This window comes from Neolamprologus brichardi, chromosome 22, assembly GCF_056152115.1.
Source record: "Neolamprologus brichardi isolate AB-2024 chromosome 22, ASM5615211v1, whole genome shotgun sequence".
Lineage (NCBI taxonomy): Eukaryota > Metazoa > Chordata > Actinopteri > Cichliformes > Cichlidae > Neolamprologus > Neolamprologus brichardi.
The window spans coordinates 14,506,731-14,526,825 of record NC_142124.1 but is presented as its reverse complement, the minus strand read 5'-3'; the positions used below and the strand labels follow the sequence as shown (position 1 = coordinate 14,526,825).

At 39.7% G+C, this 20,095-nt stretch overlaps 1 protein-coding gene across 1 annotated transcript; it reads right to left on the bottom strand.

The window, feature by feature from the left end:
* Window positions 1-7,883: 7,883 nt before the first annotated feature.
* scrt1a (scratch family zinc finger 1a) lies at window positions 7,884-19,147 on the bottom strand. Its single transcript, XM_006787931.3, has 2 exons — window positions 17,861-19,147; window positions 7,884-11,760 (listed from the first exon to the last, which is right to left on the bottom strand). The coding sequence occupies exons 1-2, from the start codon at window positions 17,982-17,984 to the stop codon at window positions 10,985-10,987; spliced, it is 900 nt and encodes a 299-aa protein (XP_006787994.1). The 5' UTR covers window positions 17,985-19,147; the 3' UTR covers window positions 7,884-10,984.
* Window positions 19,148-20,095: the final 948 nt, after the last annotated feature.

Sequence of the window (20,095 nt, the reverse complement as noted above, 5' to 3'; positions counted from 1 at the left end):
AGTTTTTTTGTTTCCTGTTCTCGTGCTGTCCTACCATGGAAGCACAGCATGAGTAGGGGTCTCTTTTTTCCTCTTGTACCTTCCCATTGTGTGTACATTTCAGTGTTTTTTCCGTAACTGCCAATCTCCGACTTGTAACCCCCATGTAATGTCTGTGTTATGTGTGTAAGGTCGGGGGGGGGGTGTCTCATTTTACTGCGGGGCAACCTGTATGTGACAAATAAATTCTGATTCTGATTCTGATTCTGAATATAATAGTTTATTTGATATATCGGTGCAAATACCCTCCAAATAACAATTTTACACTTAATTTCCTCTAATACCAGGCTTTAAATGCCGCATGTTTAAAGCTTTTTCATATGTTGAAAAAAGTTAAATAAAAGATAATAATGATGGTTCTACTTCTTTGCCAGACTTAAGTGTGACAAACAAGGGATTTTTTCCCATTCTGCACTTTGACAAGTGGGCTGGAAAAGAAAAGGGAGCAACAGCAGAGTTCGCCAGGAACGGGAGAATCATGAAAAAACACTTCAAAAATCATAAAATATAGTGTGTAAAGCACAGGGGGAGGCCGCAGTGTTCAGTTTTCATTGTTTTTAACACACTGTTTCACTTGAGCTGTTTGTATGTTATAACTTGGCTCTTCTCCGGGGCTGGCTAATGGACCAACAACGGTACAAGCAAGAGTGACCCACGGACTGGTTGTACCACATAATTTGTACACTGCCTACATCCAACAGCAAGCCTCGAATGCACCACCCATGCTGGAGCATAAATCCCGCTTCACCATTTACTGGTGTATAAAAATAAAGAAATACACCAAATTTTCATAAACGGTTCCCTTCAAAGTTGCGATTTTTTAAAAATTAATTATAAATATATTGCAAAATTTCACACCCTATTTCACATTGATAAAGTTACAGAAGTAGAAATTAGTATATAACAAACCAATTTTTTTCCCATATTGCACAGCTTTTGGCTGTTTGACTGGGGCTGACCTAAAGAGCTTTTTCTTTTAGGATAATAAAACCTTTTTTAGTGTCATTTTAAACTATTAGAAGTCATGACCCGTGAGACAGAACCAACTAATGCTGATTATTGGTACATTAAGAAACCAGATGTAAAGAGGGTCGTCCAGTGTCAAGCTCCCTCTGTGGTATTTATGGCTCTATAATAATGACACTGTGACTTCCTCCCCCACGCTTGGTGGGAATTCTTACTGCCATTAGAGAGTTTTGTTATTTAAGCATCAATATTTGTCATTTGGGGCATGTGCTAAAACAACCTGCGCTGCTCTTTTTCTTGCAGCTGCACTCACAAAGTGTCTGGAGGCAAGATTTTAAAACTCATGGCAGCTAATAGGATGCTTTAGGCTTTTTCCAGATTTTTTTTTTTTTTTTTAGACTAAAGCCCTTTGGCTCCTACAGAGCAGTGTGGAGCAGGGCAATATATATTGTAACAATGCTGTTGATGACTATAAGCCTTGCAGCACACACTACTGTATATATATATATATATGCAATCCTAGTGACATAAGTCACATAGCATAGCATGTGGCCTATTCCCATTCCTTTACATCTTAGATATGAATAAATATGAGACAAATCACCCAGCAGCATCTGAAGCCCACTTCACTGTGGGGTGAGCTTTCAGCTGTTAACCACAAGGGATGTTACAGGTGTGCAGGCAAATTTTAGCCTGTGATACTAAAATCAAAGACTGCTTTAGGAAAATATATGAGCTCATAAAGTGAAGGGAAGAAAATTCCTCTACTTTTATATTGAAAACTTAACAAGCTGGAAATATAAGACAGTCCTGTTTATAGGGTCCACTGAGTTTCACTGTATTTTTGATTTATGAATGATTAAAAATGAGAAGTACACAGGGTCAGGGTATGAACTATTTAAACCACCACCTGCTGAAGGCTGTGAGGTCAGCCACCACAGGAAACAGGAATTAACATATTTAAACACTTTGGGGCATTAAATAAAATATTCTCTCTATGTGGTTTTTCCTTCATTTTTTATGTCTCTTTCAGTGCTTATGAATACAGATTAAGTGCAGTTAGAAATATCTTCTACCAAATACAATGGATATATCTAATATTTCACAAATATGAACCTTATGGTATTATTCTTTTGTGCTTTTGAGTTTGAGGTTCTTGGTTCTCATCTTGTAATCTTAGTCCTTCTATCTCACTCTCTGTCCGTCTGTCCCTCTCCCCTGGCTCAGTCAAATCTCTGTTTTTTTTTACCCTTTTATTGTATCTAGTTGTGTGTCTTAAGTCTTTGTTTCAGTCCAAAGTAGTGGAAGAAAAGACTGACTGACCAACCAACAAACCAAAATCCATTTCCAGAAGCATGCTGTTAATGGTGCTGTAAGTGTGGCTAAAAGCAAGGAAAAGTAGCTCTTTTAAAGCTCCAGTGCACTGTAGCATCTGTTAACATTTGTTATGTCAAGCTGAGCCTTGAGCACACATGGACCAGAAGTAATTGCTGTTGTGTGCTCATATTCATAAATCATACACTCCTTTTCAACTCATTTGTTTGAAACATGACATAAATGATAAACGCATCTGTATTTTTTCTAAAAAAAAATGTTTCATACAATTATTTTTATGACAAGGCAGTTTATTACTTAAGTATTCATTCACCTACTTATTGTGATTTACTGTAGATATTAATGCACTATAGCCTATGTTATAGTACTGGCCTCCATTTATTGTCACTTTGAGTAAATCTCACTGTGATGCTCCGTCTCTGGCAATTCAAACTGTTGTGCAATGTGCAAATAAAACAGTTCTCATATGGATTTCATAAATGTGAAGTACACACACATTGACAGTAGCTATTATAGCAAGGAAGCATTCTTTAAGGTCCACTGGATTTTAGAATTAGTACAATAAGTGAAACTAAGCTAATATAACAAAAATCAATACCTTTAGTAGCAATAGGAGAAAATCAATCACCTTTAATAAAAGCTCATTTGTCTTCACAGTTAAAATACTGACGGCAGATGGTAGCCAGATGCAGTCAATGGGAGCTTCCATATGGCAGATAATGGTCTAAGTTTCACTGTTAAGGAGTTTATTGGATTCCAGTAAAAGCATCTGAGAGTTAGTCATGCTAAATTTAGACTAGAGCTAAAAATAATGTGGTGCTGGAGCTTGGGTGGATTATAGTTAGTAAATGATGCATTATGGATTTTAGATTTAGCAGCAAATCTGGCAAAGGAAGATAGAATTTAAAACCATATTAGAAGTTACCTTGATAACACCTACAAAGTACACATTACTAATGTGCCAGTTTGCATAATTAGGACAACTACTTGTGAGCATATGCCAAACTCATGTTTGCCATATGCTCATGTGATGTCTTGTGTACACTGCGTAGTATTGGGTGTCACAAATCTCAGTGTTTGACCATAATTGTTGTGTTAGCTGTGACATCTTATTTGCAGAAAATAGTGTGGTAGCACCCTCACTTCCATGTACCCAAAGTGGTGCCCACTAAGGGAAAGTAAACCTTCTACCTACATTGAACTGCATAAAGTCACACTTCTCAATTTCAACCACTTCTGAATGTGAATAGTGAGTGCAAGTAAATAAGCATCTGATTTAAGACACTGACGCATATCAGTTAAATGTCAGCATGATATAAGTGTCTCTGTGAACATGCTGGGATAGTAGTTCATATCAGAGTCCTGGTGGCTCAGTCATATTACAGCAAAAATAGGATGACTAACTCTTTGCAACTAGGAAAAAATCTTGTTTGCCCACTGATTACATTTCAATAAGGGGAGATCATTTGGAAGAATTGAAGATGATTTATTGTGATAGAGAAATTAATTAATGTATTTGGCAATTAGACTCTGATGACCCATCATAGTAGAATGAAATCCCAGCAATGATAGGATTTAGGACTGGACCCCGAGGATTCTAGATGCTGGTGATGGTGAAGATGAAAACTGAGGGATGGATGAAGCCCTGAGTAACTCAGGTGAGGTGGAGATGGAACCAGGTGGGTTGCACAAATAAGAGTCTGAAAGGGAGAATGACAGAGAGCACAGATTTTAAACCACCAGGTGGAGGCTGACTGGCTCAAAAAAGCCAGACAAGAATATGACTGGACTAGAGTAATGATGTCAGCACTGAGATTGTCTGAGTGGCAAAGCAATACTTATGTAAAGAACAGGCTTGCAACCGAAAAACCAGGAAAGGAGCCATAAGCTTAATTTAATTTTTGTTTATTTATTTTGCTGTACTTGCAGTAAACAACTAGTTACAGAGAGGTTTAGCATGCAACACCCTCAAACTCTGTGTTGAGGCAAATGTTTGCAAACAACTGCCATTTATAAATAACAGTAACAAGAAGTAACAATAATTCGAAATCACTCTCTTAGCACAACTAGTTGCCAACTGGTTGTCAATTGGTTGTCAGCCTGTTAAATTTCTATATAAAAGCAAGGTTGCTGAGAGCTTATGCCATTTTGCAGACAAATGACCATCCTGCAGCAACAAATATGTCAGTATTCGTTGAGGACTTTCTGAAATTTTCTTTCAACTCTATGATGGTTAGATAAATTTGAATTTCCATGTATGTAGATGGAAGCAAAGTTTTGATTTTCACAAATTTCTCAGTTAACTACTATATTATCACAAGCAGATTGTATTCAATCTCCAACTTGGCAACTCAGTGACAAACACAACCAAGATTATATCATGTTAGGCTTTTAGTCCTTTTTGGGGAAAATAACCTGATCAGTCTGTAAAAATTACAGAATATGAGGATATGCCTCAGAATGACTGCAGTCTTTTAGGTACGCACATGTTTATGTGTATGCATGCTTAACTCAGGCAAAGGTTCTTCTTAATCAATTTATGTCCATGGTGGCAGCACCTCATTACAATTCACTGTACATTTACTCTGACTTTAAGTGCTTACAGTCTACACAATACAAGCACTGTTCTTGTGGTTATGGTAAAAGAAATGTTGTTGCATCATGATTTTTTACAAAGAGTATTTTATAATGAATTCCCAACATTTCTGTTGTTATTTAAATTATTTCAGACAACACAACTAGCAGAGCAACAAATAGTAGTGCATCCATTACAGTATGTGTTTGTTACTTTGATAATATAACATGCTGTTGAACCCTATTACTGTCAGAATCCTTCTAAGGTTAAAAATGTTTTTTAAGTCCAAAATCCTTGAGGCAAATTACAAATCCTCTGCTTTTGTTTTTCGTTTGCTTGTTTGTTTGTGTTTTTTTGAGCAAAGACATTCACAAGCATTTTGGACGCATGCACACATTCTGCATCCTTGTTGTCAAGGTTAAAGACATTGCTCTGACATCAGCTTCTGTGATTGGGGGTGAGATCCAGTTTGAACAGTAAAAAAAATTACACACATACACAAACAGAGCTGAGATTTTGACCTCTGCAGAGACGCCATGGGGTAAAAAAAAAAAAAAAAAAAAAGCAAGAGGGCTTTGTAGACGATAATCAGCTGCAGTTTTTAAAACTGCAGGCAAATCAAATTGATTAATGTTTTATAAAAACGAATTAACTGTTTACTTGGAAATGAATGCACTGGGGCCAAAGACAATATTTATTCAACTTTTACTATATTTTTTTAGCGGACATGTTCTCACTGGGCTCAAGCTGTTTCTTTACATGACTGATGATTTGTCAATTGGCTAATCTCACCATATCATATCACTCTAAAGATCATCGCGATGGGGAATAGGGTTTTTTATAGTGTGCTCTTTAAAGGGTCATTGCAACTCATTTATAGATAAAGCTCAGTGTGGACATTGTGAGACACAGTATTCAGCCCTCTTAAGGATACATAAGCTTTGCTTATATCCTTCCATCTCATCACTGGCTCAGAGACTACTGAAACCAGTGTTACAAACTTAGGTCATAGTCTTTGACGGGCATGGGGATTTACCTATAAGGAGTGTATAAAAAAGAAACTATGAGCAAGTTACAGCTTGCTAAGTTGGACCCCTTTTGCCTTCTGAAATGCTTTAATTCTTCATGACACAGATTCAACAGGTGGCTGGAAACAACATGATAGCATCACAGAGTTGCTGCAGGATTGATGAAAATCAACAATGTAAATTTGCTGTTCCCAAAGGTGCTCTTCTGGATTGAGATCTGGTGACTGTGCTGGCCATTTGAGCACAGTGAACTCATCGTTACCTTCAAGAAGCCAGTTTGAGATCCTTTGAGCTATGTGGCATGAGGCACTGTCCTGTCCATCAGAAGATGGGTACACTGTAGTCATAAAGGGATCGACATGTTCTGTAATAATAGTCAGGGAGGCGGTGTTTAAACAATTCTCAGTTGGTCCTAAGACAGACTATTCTTCGCACCATTACACCACCGCCATATTGAACTAACGATACAAAGCAGGATGGATCTATGCTTTCATGTCTTCACCAAATTCTGACCTTGCCATGTGACTCTCACAGCGGGAATCAAGACTCATTACAAAAGGCAACGTTTTTCTAATCTTCTAGTTTTGGTGAGGCTGTGTGAACTATAGCCTTAGTTTGCTGTTCTTAGTTGACAGAATGGGAATCTGCGGCTGTAGTTGGAAATACTGTACTGCCAGACAAAATGGATTATTTATGGAAAAATTCTGTATGGGAATAGAAATTTTTTATGATTAAAAACAGAAAATTCCTGTAAAATAAACACCAAAATCCAAAGTCCATTTGTCATGCTTTACCTGGTTTTATGAACTTGCTGCTGGCTATGTTTCGTTGCTGTGTCTTTATTGATTTAAAAGTTAACTGCTGTCGATATTGTAAAACGAGGTGACTCTGCTATATGAATAAAACTGAATTAAACTGAACTGAAAAAAGATTTAAAAATTATAGAAATTCTATGGATCGTATTTTTAATGACTCTGGACTGTAAAGGTATTTAATATATATTGTTTAAACTAAGATATCTGAAGACTAAGATAAAATATGTATTTCTATCTTCTATTATTCTTTTCTGTAATTTTACCAATTACCAACTTAAAAAATATACAACTAATAAAAAATCTTCCGTTGGTGAAATTAATTATAATTACTTCAGTTTACAAATACTTCAACATGACATATACTCTTTAAAGAAATTCTAACATTTTTAAAACTTTGTGGGGGGTAAAAACTTCTATAATTACATAACAATGGACAATCAAATCTATATAAATTACTGAAACTCCTCTGCTCTATTTAAAATGTTTAAATATTTGTATTTACAGCATAAAAAATGGATATTTGTGAAATTAGATTCAATTTTATTCTTTTTATAAGGAAAAATACAATTTATGTATTAAAAAAAGTAAGTAAATTAAAATAAATTTCATGTTTATTTACAGTTATGGGCATTTTACACTAGACATGTTGATTAAGAAACAATTTCTGGGAATTTTTTATGATCTGTATTACAACTCTGTAAAAATCTGTCACATTAGGGTTTTTTTTTTAACAGTAAACAGAACTGTTGCTCATCGGATGTTTTTTCTTTTTCTCTTATTCTGTGTAAACTGATGTGTGGGAAAGTAAATCAGAAGTTTGTGAAATAGTCATCTGATACCAAAACAAAGTCACTTAAATTACATTTATTCCCCATTAGGATCCCAGTTTGAACTTCAATTAGTTGTCTTGAGATGCCTAAATGCACTGAGTTGTTGTCATGTGATCGGCTGATTAGACATTTGGGTTAAATAGTTGAGCAGGTGTACCTAATGAAGTTCCAGTGTTTTTATGTTTGATTCAGCCTAATGGCATGATGACTAAAGGCTATCATAATGATCATTACTTAACATTTACACCTGTGTTATGCGGGGGGAAAAGGAGAAAACAAACAAAATTGTTTTTAAAGTATTTTTTTATTTAGGAAGTGAAACAAAATGCCCAGTGTTGTCTTTGTGCTTTACATGGTTTCAAACCGGCCATTTGAGGTCTCCAAAAAAAACCTCAGAGGAAGAACTCAAAACAAAGCAGGAAGCTCCAAAAGAATTCATCATTCTCCCCTTCATCATTATCATCATCACTGCCAACATCATCATCATCATCATCATCATCATCACTCGTTACAGTTCTGTAGAAATAATCAGACTCCAAAGTCACATCAGTGCTTATTTACAAGGCCTCTTGCTGCAAAATAGTTAGGTTTTTATTTACTCTAAAAAAGGTGTGGTGTAGTTGCGTTCACAAATATATTAAGAAAAATGACACAACACATACTGAAAGTGTCATTTTTAACAGTATTTTGTGGTGTAGGACAACAGCCTGTGTTACATCAGCATATTTGTTGCCGTTTCTATCTTTGAATCATTGTAGTAGAAAAATGAGAAAGAGGTTATTTCTACATACAAGGCATCGTCTACCTGAATCTAAACTCTTTCATTGTGCTACTATCTTTGAAAGAAAAGGTTTTAGGTTATAATTCATAAGAGGAAGTGCTTTTATATAAGAATAGGTAAACTAGCTTGTGGCTATAGTAGGCTACAGTAGTTCATAGTAGAATCTAAGTGTTCGGCGATGCACTCTGGTGCTGAAATATTGACCAAATGTCTCCTCTTCGTTCTCAACAAAAGTCTGAATCACATCGAGAACTGCCACATTAAATTCACAACAGCCAAAGATGATGAAAAGAAAAACAACCTGAAATCAGGAAGAGCCTTTGAGTCTTCAAATGGAGTTTTGTGTTTTCATGTAAAGCCCTCGAGCAAAACTGATCTTCTGATTGGATTTAAAAAGAAATACTGAGAAGAGAGCACAATAATTGTGACCAACTTATAGGAAGAAACTCTGGCTGTGTTCAAGGACTAGTGAGGATCAAAGAGAAGCCGGTTCAGCAGCACAGCTGTTGTTTCACATCTTAAACAATTCTAATATGCTACCAAGGCAGAAGAGTGGCCACAGTTTTAACTGTTCAGGGTTTGCGTTTCGTCCATGTTTCAGCACCAGAGGTCTACAGCAGTACCTTCTACTCTCTACAATATTTTAGAATAATAATACGAGGCAGGCAGTGCATAAACCATGTACAAAAAGACCCATCCCGACCCAACCCAGAGCCCTCTGTCTAAAGGAGTAGAACCACCTGTGTGAACCCCTGGAAGCCCCAGCAGCTGCTAATACTCATACAGACACAACTGTCTATAAGATTATAATGATACCAATATAAAATTGTAACTAGGAGGCAACGTTTTCCACACTGTGTACCAAAGCAGCTGAGTTTGAAAAACAGACTCCCTGCTCACTCCAATTTGGTCTTTCTGACCGGCTGTCACAGCGGCGTCACAGTCCCTGTAAATTTAGAGCTCTAAACCCAACCCGCCATTATTTAACACTAACTTGGTTCGCTAACTCCCTGAAATGTCATTTCTCGTAACTACATAGAATAGTGGCATTTGAAAAAAAAAAAATCAAGATGTTACAAGCAGTTATGACTCACGTGTCTTCAAAAATATCATGCATTATTGCTCTATCGGATATCAACGAAATATTGCCCAAGACAGAAATTTGTTCGGTTTTGCCTGTTATCTAAGAGGTTTGGAAAAATATCCAAAAAAGATTCATAAAATTGGCATAGATTCCATTATTAGGCTATGATTTTTTTCCTCTCTTTTTTTTTTTGCATGCATTAGTTTAAATAATTAAAGTGGCTGACAAAAGTAAAAAGATATTCATTAATTAGAAAGTGTCAAATGCTTTGGCATATTTGTAACAAAGGCTAAAAAAAAGTAAAGTGCAAATCAATACAAATGTAAATGCATATGTAAATAAATGCATAAATACATAAATCATAAATAGACACATTTTTTTAAAAAAAGATCAAAACCTCAAAGATGAATGCTGTGCTTCTTGATGCAACTAAACTATAATACAACACTGGAAAAAGGTTTGACCTTTTGAGGAAATCCAGGACATTTTTAATGTCTCAATCCCCATCCAACACTGACAAATTAAAAATAATAATAATAATAACATCAGATTTAGGTTATAGCAAAACTGTTAAGGAATACCCTGGTGGCTCAGTGGGAGTTTTTAGCCATCTGATCCTGAACTGGAACTCATAACGGTCCACTATTTGCGGTTAAGTAAGCGCATATCCCAACATTACTTAGAAGTAAAGAAAAGAACTCTTTTGTCCACGGTTTTAAAAATACGTCATTTCTCACCACACAGGTGTACTGCCTGTACTACCACATTGTGACAGGTGTGTCTTTTCTTCACAGTTCATTGTGGTAATGTCAGAAGCCATGTATACAGACACTGCATACTGCGGGTGTCCAGTTGTATAAATAAATATCATTACAAGTATCTTGTTTACTTGCACAGGAGAAACGCTGTGTGCTTTCCTTGTTTTGATGCTTTATCTTTGTAAGCTCAGTCCAAGGTCGGTCTCAGTAAAAGCAGGACACCACATGTATCCTTAGATTATGAAGGTCTGTTTTTAGAAACGCATAAAACTTGAAAGCTCATTGAATCTCACTGGAAGAAAACCGATGATGTGATTCATGCTTGGAGATTGGAGATGAGTTGTGCTTTAGTGTCATTTCCTCGTGGATTGGGAAAACAAAAAAAATAACAGAATGCTGAGGGTAGATATGGACATAAATAGATCTAGGTATCTTCAAAAATGATGAGCTAGATGTGCTGTGCTTTATTTATCTTCACAGATATTTCAAAAAGCCTCAACGGGAAGTAACTTATCGACGCAGGTGACAGTCTAAATTAGGCATTGAAAACTTTTCACTCCACTCTCAGATGAGGGAAGATAAAACAAAGGAGAGATTGGAGGGTTCTTGATAGGAACGGATGCCTTCAATCTATTTTTGTCATATACCTCGTGATTCTTGCAGAGAAAACACTCCTACCTTGTAACACTCAGATTCTGCTTTTTGGGGGAAAGAAATAAAAGTAGGGAATGAGGCCAGGAAAATTGCATGTAAACAAATTAAAACCACCCCAGTCATTCTCCCAGGGAGCTCAGAGGGGAGAACGCCCCCTTGAAGCACGCCGACTCATAGTGCTTGTTCAGGTAACTCTTGAGTGCAAACGTCTTGTTGCATCGTTTGCACTTATAGTGCTTGAAGGCTGAGTGTGTCTGCATGTGAGCACGGAGGTTAGACCGGTCAGCAAACGCTTTGCCACAGTGCGCACACCCAAACGGCTTCTCCCCCGTGTGCGAGCGCATGTGGCCCTGCAGCAGCCACGGCCGGCTGAACGCTTTGCCGCACACGTCGCACTTGTGCTTGAGGTCGTGGGTCAGGAGGTGCATAGCCATGGCTGGCATGGAGACGTACACTTTCCCACATGTGGGGCACTTCTTAGCCATCTTGCTGTCTATGCTCCTGTGCGTCTGCTTGTGCCGGCTCAGGTTGGAGGATGTGGCGTAGGTTTTACCACACTCACTGCAGGTGTGCCTCTGGGCAGTTCCCCTCAGGGTTCCCGTGGTTTTCCTTCGTGATCGTCCGTCCATGATGAAAAACGCATCCACGCTGTATCCTTCACTCACAGCTGTGTCGCCGTTGATGTATCCCCCGGCTGAGGACGAAACCTCGGACCGGGGACTGTCAGGCTGGTCCGAATCGCCATGGATATCACCATGGATGCCAGAATATGTGTTGTTGATGCGGCCATAGATGACCGATGAGTGGCTCGGGGAGGGTACTTTAGAGATGACTGATGAATCGCTTCCAACCACATCGTCGTACGGATTAGGACTCAGATAATCACTGACGTAGCCTGAAGAGACAAAGAAAGAGGTAAGTCATTGTGGCAGGAGGATTGATTGGCTTGGAAATCTACACGAGTGACTGCTACAAAGCTAGAACAGAGTCAAAAGGGATATTTGAGTGCTGGCAAACCTGTCTCTAACAAAACCTAAAGGGGCAGTTCACCACAAAATTAAAATAAAGCTTTTTCTGCACTTTAGTGTTGCTTATCCACACAAATGACTTGAGTGTGAGTTTTCCAGTTTGAGACACTGACAGTAAAACCGTCTGCTTCCTCTTGGACAACATCATACTGTTCTCATTGTCTTGGAGCAACTTTGACCACATAATTTCCTTTGGGATTAATAAAGTATTCTGATTCTGATGATGATTAATGATTCTTTCCAGAACCTGACTCGTCTAACAAACATTGCATTACATAGGAACTATTTTTCTCCTTCTACTGTTTTAATCCATGAACCAAAAGAGGCAGCCAGCTAACATTTCTTCTTTTATTCTAGAGTGACACATCTGAGATTGGTAAAAGGAAAATAGTTCTCTTTTTTGAGTAACTAGAAAATATTTTCTCATACAAAACTTTTTCCCAAATGTATGACTGCGTATTATGTTGCTTCAAATGTTAATCATTCTGCACCTTTTAGGTCAAAAGTGCAGAACACAAAAACGGAAGAGATTAATATTAAGTGCCAAGTTCGTCCAACTATCCACCAGGTTGTTGCAATTAGTTATAAAAAGAAAGCACCTGAGCGCTAGAAATACAAGATAAAGATCGAGTATCTATTATAGCACTCGTTACTATACTACTCCATACCCTGAGGGCTCTGTAGAACCTATCACTACTAAGAAAATAATTTTTTTTTAACTTGTATTGTATATAACGGCAGGCCTCAATCACACTCGTTTATCAAAGTTCATTCATTATTAACATTTTGTCTCCAGACTACATTACATTACTGATCACACCCTGGCATCTCTGGTTTCTAAATATCAATCATACCACAATAAGGATCACATGAACCACATTCGCCATGTGTTCTGCACTCCCATTATGCCCAGTATCCATAAAAGACCAAAGGGTTTCCAAGTCGATTCGAAAGAAATACCTTCACGTCGGTTTTTGGAGGTGATGCAAAGCAAATGAAGGAAAAGAGAAGGAGACAGTTGTGGTATTCATAGTAGCAGTAAAATGCTTCTCAGTCCTTACAAGCAAGGAGGAGACACTTTCCCCTCAGTGGGAAATCTTTATTTTTCATTGGAGGGCTCAGTGAGCACACTTGCTCCTCATCAGCTGCACCTTTTCTGACAGGTCTGAAGCTGCACACAGTCACACCTCAGGGCTGTCAAAACCTCAACTGCTGTACAAAGAGCATCTCTATTACAGCAGCTGGGTGTGTGTGTGTGTGTGGGGGGGGGGGGGGGGGGGGTCCAGTGCATTACTCAGTGGGCGCAGTGACACTGACAGTCTCCGTCTTGAGGAAAAACGGGAAGTACAATTCACCGAGACTCACAAATTCCAAAGCAACCTGCATATTTGTGCACAATCCCTGACAAATCTGGTGAATTATTTGATGCCGCGTTATGATGCCAGCTGCTTCATTATTTCTATTATTGGCACTCAACAGGCTAAACTGTAACAGACACAAGGAGAGACTGGTAGCTAATAACCCATGGCCGCAACTCCTGTGGATTTATGCCGATCAATAGCTCTCCATTTCAATTAGCACTCTGTGAGCATTAAGACACAGACAGCAGAGGAGATACTATTGCTGGTAATATAATTTCATGATGCAGTTCTGAGAAAGGCTCAGATGTTGGTCGATAATGTGATGAGAACAACAGACAGAGGGTAGAAGGGTAGAGAAAGGGGAGTCATATTAAGGTGAGGAAGAGAGGGAGGGAGGGAGGAAGAAAGAAAAACCTAGCAGGGAGAAAGTAATGCTACGTTAAATGTGGTGATGGTGGTTGGGTGGTTTGGCAGTCCTGTACACAGCGCTCATGCTAATTTAACATTTTCGAATTTAATTAAGACCGAGTAATAGAGAGAGAAAATAGAGGGAAAGCGAGAGGGGGGGGAGAAGAGGTGTGGAGTGGAGAGAGAAAATCATGAATCATAAATATTCAATCATTGCACTCTGGAAGGAAGTACTGTGTTTGTGTGGGTGCCCGTGTGTGTGTGTGCCTTGTTTTATAGAGCATGAGTAAAGTTTTGAAACATGACCAAGTGCTCAGTTTGGACCCTTATAACCAGGTATGTTGACTAAGAGCAGCTGGAGTCTTGGAGATGTTGTAGAGAGTCGTAATCACTCAAACTGACAGTTTCCAGTCCTGCTACAGTCCTGGACTATAGTGGATACTCAGCAGCTGCACTGGAGGTGGTATAGCCTTGCAAGCTGCTGCAGATAAACCACCTACATCTGCTTCCCTCCCTTCTCTAACCTTGCCCTGACTCACCAGTGGCACATGCCACACCGGTGGGCATGGAGCCACTGCAGGTGGGGAAAAGTGCAATATGTGAAACTAAAGTAAATTAAGGTCCACTATAGTCAAAAGAAGATTGATATCTCCATCTGTAGTAATTTATATTTGGCAGCACAGCTCTGTTCTGGGACCTCACCGCACTTCCATGTGCAAATATGGAAAGATGGAGGTGGGGAGAGCAGCAGCAAGACAGCAGCATACAGAACAGAGCAAGTGTCAGTGACAACAGATGTGATAAGAATTAAATTTGACGGTGGGTTTCAAAGTGGCTTGCAGATGTGCCACAACTGAGGTCTAAAGTATCATCGGCAAAGGGCCTTGAAGAACACATTCTCCCAAGTGCTGGCAATCAGGGAACAATGTAAATAATCAATATAACTGATGCGCATCAGAAACACTTTAGATATTTTTCCAGAAGGTCAGTTTTGCCTTAGACCTCAGAGGGTTAAATAACAACCTGTGTGGGATAACCAGCTGTATGTGTGGTAGAGCAGAGTTTCGTCATCAGTTAATGTGTGCTGGCACTGAGATCAGCTGATCTGCCGGGACTGACTTCACAGCCTGCTAAGTTTTGTTGATGCTATCTTGCTGACCTTTATTCCACTAAAATTTACACTTTCAGTTGTTAATGATTGCTTTGAGAATGGTTTGTGGGGTTTTTACACAGACTTCTTCTTCTGATAGGGGCTGTGGCAGAAGAAGTTTGAGAAGCGCTGCTCTGATCAACGTTGCGTTAGCAAAGATGGCACCAAATTCCAAACTCTTACTGCCCGAAATGCTGTCTAAGATTTAGCTAAAAATGATGATACCGTCAGATTTTCTGAAACAGCATACTAATACATGGTCGTGACCTGTGGATAAGCAAGACATGGAAAGCCAATTTAGAGTCTATGATGAAAAGGGTTCATCTTTCTGGGGACAAAAAGATGGTGTTCAGTAACTGTTATCTCAATGCATCGTATAACTAATTATTTCTTGGCCACCACAAAGGGTAAATTGTCTTGCTGGTGATGTAGGGAACTATATGATCTATGACTAATTAGCAGAAATCTTTGGTCCTGCGTCCAAGGAAAGAAAGTTTGGGAGGGAGAGACTGAAAAAGAAGTCTTTTCAAGTGAGCAAAATAACCCTATCCATTATCTACATTATCTTTGACTATTCTGTGAGTACCATATCACCTCTCCTTCACCTGTACTAACAGCCAGACTGAGCCATGCATATGTGACTGACAGGCAGAAACAAAAACAAGCTCGCTGTCTGGTTCTAGGATACTTTTTTCTCACACAGAACCTTTTTGCACGATCCCTGCCAATTAAACATGACCATTCCCTTTCATCCCTTTTCATTTAAAGCGCTCTGACTGTGACTGTTGCTGTTGCTGCGCATCTCGGCATCAGTGTACTGTCTCTATTTGTTTTTTTGTCTCTCTCTGTCTGAGTATCTGTCTCGCTGTGTCAACTCCGTATTCATTTCAAAGTACTTTAGCAGCATTAGAGCTGATAGCTGTTCTAAATGCTTATTAAAGATTAAATACTCTGCCAAACTAGAGCCATCCCACTTTCATGTGTCTTTGAAATACCGAGAATTAGGAATGGAAAGAAAAAGAAATGGAGAGAGAGAAAGGCTGCAAGCTACAATTTAATTTTTGATCCAAACCAGCAGTAACTGACGCACACTTGTGTGCTTTGGACACTTGTAGGTCACTGACTGCTTCCTGTCTGTGTGTGTATGTGTGTGGGTAATGCTGTGCACTCAGCTGTGCAAGCTGCCTGGGAAATGTGCCGAGTTGACAGAAACAGCAGAGTGCGTGTGTGTGTGTGTGTGTGTGTGTGTGTGTGTGTGTGTGTGTGGGTGTGTGTGTGTGTGTGTGTGCAACAAGCTGCATTTGCTTCAGTCAAACTGTTGTTATATTTATAACAAGGGATAGCTTCCCTAGTCTGTACATGCTTGCCACAATGCTACTGCTGCTGCCTCTGCTGCATGTTTCTGGTTTCAGATCATCAGAACGCTTGGGATCTCTTCATCTTACATTTGACCTTGGCACAATGCGAAAACCAGCAGGCTGCACTAACTCTATTACACGCTTGTCCCCATGCAGTGACGGTGAATTTTTTTTTTAGCTCTTTAAAGCTGTAGTCATTCTTTTTTGGCCACTAGAGGGCAGAATCAAGCAGACACACAACCCAGGCAAATTATTGACCTATAAGGGTGTTATGTGTTTTTCTAGCAAAATCTGCCACTTTATTTGCTTTACATTACTGGATGCTGAACAATGACTCTCAAAACATAAATCATAACAATAAGCTAAAGGGGGCCAAAGGGGGATAAATGAAGCAAAAAACACATAGCAATTTTACTGTGGGGATTTGTGACCCATTTACATAGCATATAGTAATTTTATCCAGTATCATATCTTTACTGTCAAGGGCATATTGACATAGATAAAAGCTCCCATCTCTGTGCATATGGCATGTTTTCGGTGGTTTTGCTTCCGAGATTATCAGACCAAAGCAAATGCATGACTTCTGAGTAGAAATGCTAGGTAAGTATTCCTTTTGTAAAAGATTTCCACACTTTTCCACTGAATATTTGACCCAAATACTGCCCTTTTCATTGACTTTGTATCGTATTTTCCCCGTGTACCCCAAATTATACAGTGCGTGGGAACCATTGGCAGCCAGTGTAGCTGGGCATGATTGCAGAAATCTTTGAAGGTGACTCACAGGTGCTGGAGAGAAGGCTGATTTGAATAATATAATTGGCAACAGAACAACGGTGTATCCCAATGTATGTGTGCTGCTGACATAATGCATTAACATAATCATTTAGCATGGTTTTCTGCAATGATCCTGCGCTCACTGGCTCCCTGTTGCTTCCGCCACAGTCTTTGTATGCTCCTTCGGGAAAAATGTATTTTTCTGCACTAACATGTTAATGTCAGCAACTGTTCAGAGCTGGATGTGTGTGTTTTAATGCTTTGTGTAAGAGTAAAGGCAGGGGGAGATGCGAAATCCTACAGGTACATTTAAAAACTATAACAGGTTGTAGAGGGAGTGCAAAGCAAACCTGAAATTCCATTAAGCATTCTCTCCTGTTTTCTTTAAATTATCTTTTATTCCAGATGTGACTTCCTTTACTTGAGCATTAAAAACCATAAATAATACAGAGCAATTCAACCTCATGAGGTTCCTATATAGAAAGCTCTTAACCTCCGACCTGACTGCAGTCAGATCCAATGTGCATCGCACACTTACTCCCTTATATTACCTATTTTGTATTATTATTAAACCGTCTCTTTTATTGCCCCAAGTCTCAAGAGGTTCTTATCAGACTGAGAGTGTAGGTTTCCTCTAATTTGTTTCTCTACATAAGACTATTTCATGGAACCAGAGCATTTCACCGAGTATAATTAGTGTTGGAAATGGTATATTTGGGGGGGGGGCTATGACCGAAGTTTGACCCTGTAATTCCCTTCTCCTCTTCCTTCTGAAACAGTCATGACTAATGCTTTAAATCTGGGGATGAAAACATTCTCAGAGGGATGCATGGCAGGCTTTAAATGGGCGCCTGTCTCCGCACGCGTGTGTGTGTGTGTGCTCGGGTGTGTTTGTGTGTGTAGGTGTGTGACTAACCTTTGTCATGATGATGGAATCGCAGACTGAGCTCTTCTCTTCGGCTGTGACCATACGAGCTCTCCAGCTCGGCAGCCGAATAGTCGTCCAGCTTGACTTTCTTCACTAAGAAAGACCGAGGCATGATGGCTCCTACACTTGCACGACAAACACACGCTTTTCTATCCCACTTCAGTCTAAACTCACAACCTATCAGCTGATTTTTATTTTAACCGTGTAATTTTATTTATTTATTTTAATTCAGCCACTAAAGCTACGCTTGCTCCCTTCCGTCAAACAGCTTGGAAAAGTGGAGACATGGCTTTTAAAGATCAAAGAAACCGAGCTCTCCTCGTGTGCTTCTGCATGTTTACCACACATAATATTAATGTATTATTATTATTTATTTTGCGGTGGTTTGTCAAATACAGGCTATGTCTGCAAGTAATAGCTGGATCTCATGGAGAAAGCGATCTGTTTTCATCCCGTTAACTTGCCACTGGAAGACCTGTGGAGTCCTAAAGGCTCAAAAATAAAAGAATATAAGTCAGTTTCTGTATGGCTGCTCCGTTAAAAACGTCCCTCGTGCCGTGCTTAAATCCGTTGCTTCTAAAAGAAAGATTATGGTCTCGTTCTAACAAACCGCTGGTCTTCAGCACGCGGACAGCTCCCAACAAACACTTCCTAACGTCCAGGCTCGTGCTTTCAGCACCGGACAGCTCCTCCCGTCGCGAGACTCTTCCCCCCCTCTTTTTTTTTTTGTTTTTTTTTTTGTTTTACACCGCGTGCCACAGCCAAACCGCTGTTGCCCCTTCAGCTCCAGAGGGAAAGGAGAGGAACAGAAAGGCGAAACGAGCAGTTTTAAGGGGTCTGTCTGCTCAAAAGTAGCAATCCAAACACAGGTGAGTCAACGACTTGACGATTTTTGACCAAAAAACCACCCCAAACAAATAAACAAACATTTGGGTGCCGCTCAAAGAAGCGGGAAGGAGTATGGCAGCAGAGTTGCAGCGCTTGGTTAAAGGTCGGGACAGTTTAGTCCAAGAAACCTCTCGAGACCTTCGCAGGACTTCAAACCCCAGCTCGAATATCACAAACTCAGCCAAAACGTCATCACAGTTCATTTAAAATAAATAAATAAAAAATAAAATATTGCTCAGATTTGTTTTTAAAAACTGCGGCTGGAAGACCAGAACAGCTCTTCTCCGGTCGCTAACTCTTCGTTTCACTCTCTCCCCTCTCTCTTTCCTCCTGTCTCTCTCTCTCTCTCTCTCTCTCTCTCTTCTCTCCGCTCCTCGCGCGTGCGGAGCTGCGGCTCTCTGTAGCGCACGGGATCAGCTGTTGCGGCTTTATAGGGCGCGAGAAGGAGGGGCCAGGGGCGGTTGGGGTGGGGGAGTGGGGGGGTCGGGGGGTCCTGGAGCTAAATTTTATTCATCAGGAGAAGAAAAAGAGAAAAAAAAGAGCATCTTGTCTTGTTGGACCAACAGCAGCGGTGCTCTGTGATAGCCGGGGAGGGTTTTATTTCGATAGTTTCTTGTGCTTGCCCGCTCTCACACTCTGATTATGACAGTGAAAGATATTTGGATGGATGCACGAATGGGTGGATTAGTCCATAAACTGGAAAGCAAAGATTGCGTCTACGTAGACAGGAAGGTTTTCTTTTTAATCTGTTACACTGTGTTGTTTCTATAGATAATCTTTTGCTTTTGCATGCTAAGCTCATGACGTATAAAAATGTTATGTTATAAAAAGTTCAGTAACTGTTGCTTTAAGGGGAAACCTTTGTGTGCCCGCCTGATTTGTAGTCCTTCCTAGGGATCGAAAACCATCAAACCAACCGCTCAACGCCAACTTCTAATGTAGCCCCGCACACAGGTCAACGCTTTTACGCTGCGATCAACCAATCAAGCTCCTCTTATGCAAATCAGCGCTCCTCTTGACCAATCAGATCCTAGGCGCATAAATCCATAGTCAGCATTAGCCAATGAGTTTGTTTAATGCAGCGGAGGTGAAGGTGTTTTTACTGAATGGTCTTTCAGAGAGACAGAGAAATAGACGGAGACCACCTTTTTTTTATATCATGTAAACAGACTTTTCCCTCCAGCTACCAGGCAGCAACAGACTTGCATATATACACATTGTCATGCAAAGCCCTTCCCCATTCATACAGAAGCAGGCAGGCTGGCAGGAGAGATGATGGCGTATGATGTAATTCAGTGACGTGTGCATTTATGTAAGTTCTCTTTGGTGAGGTCC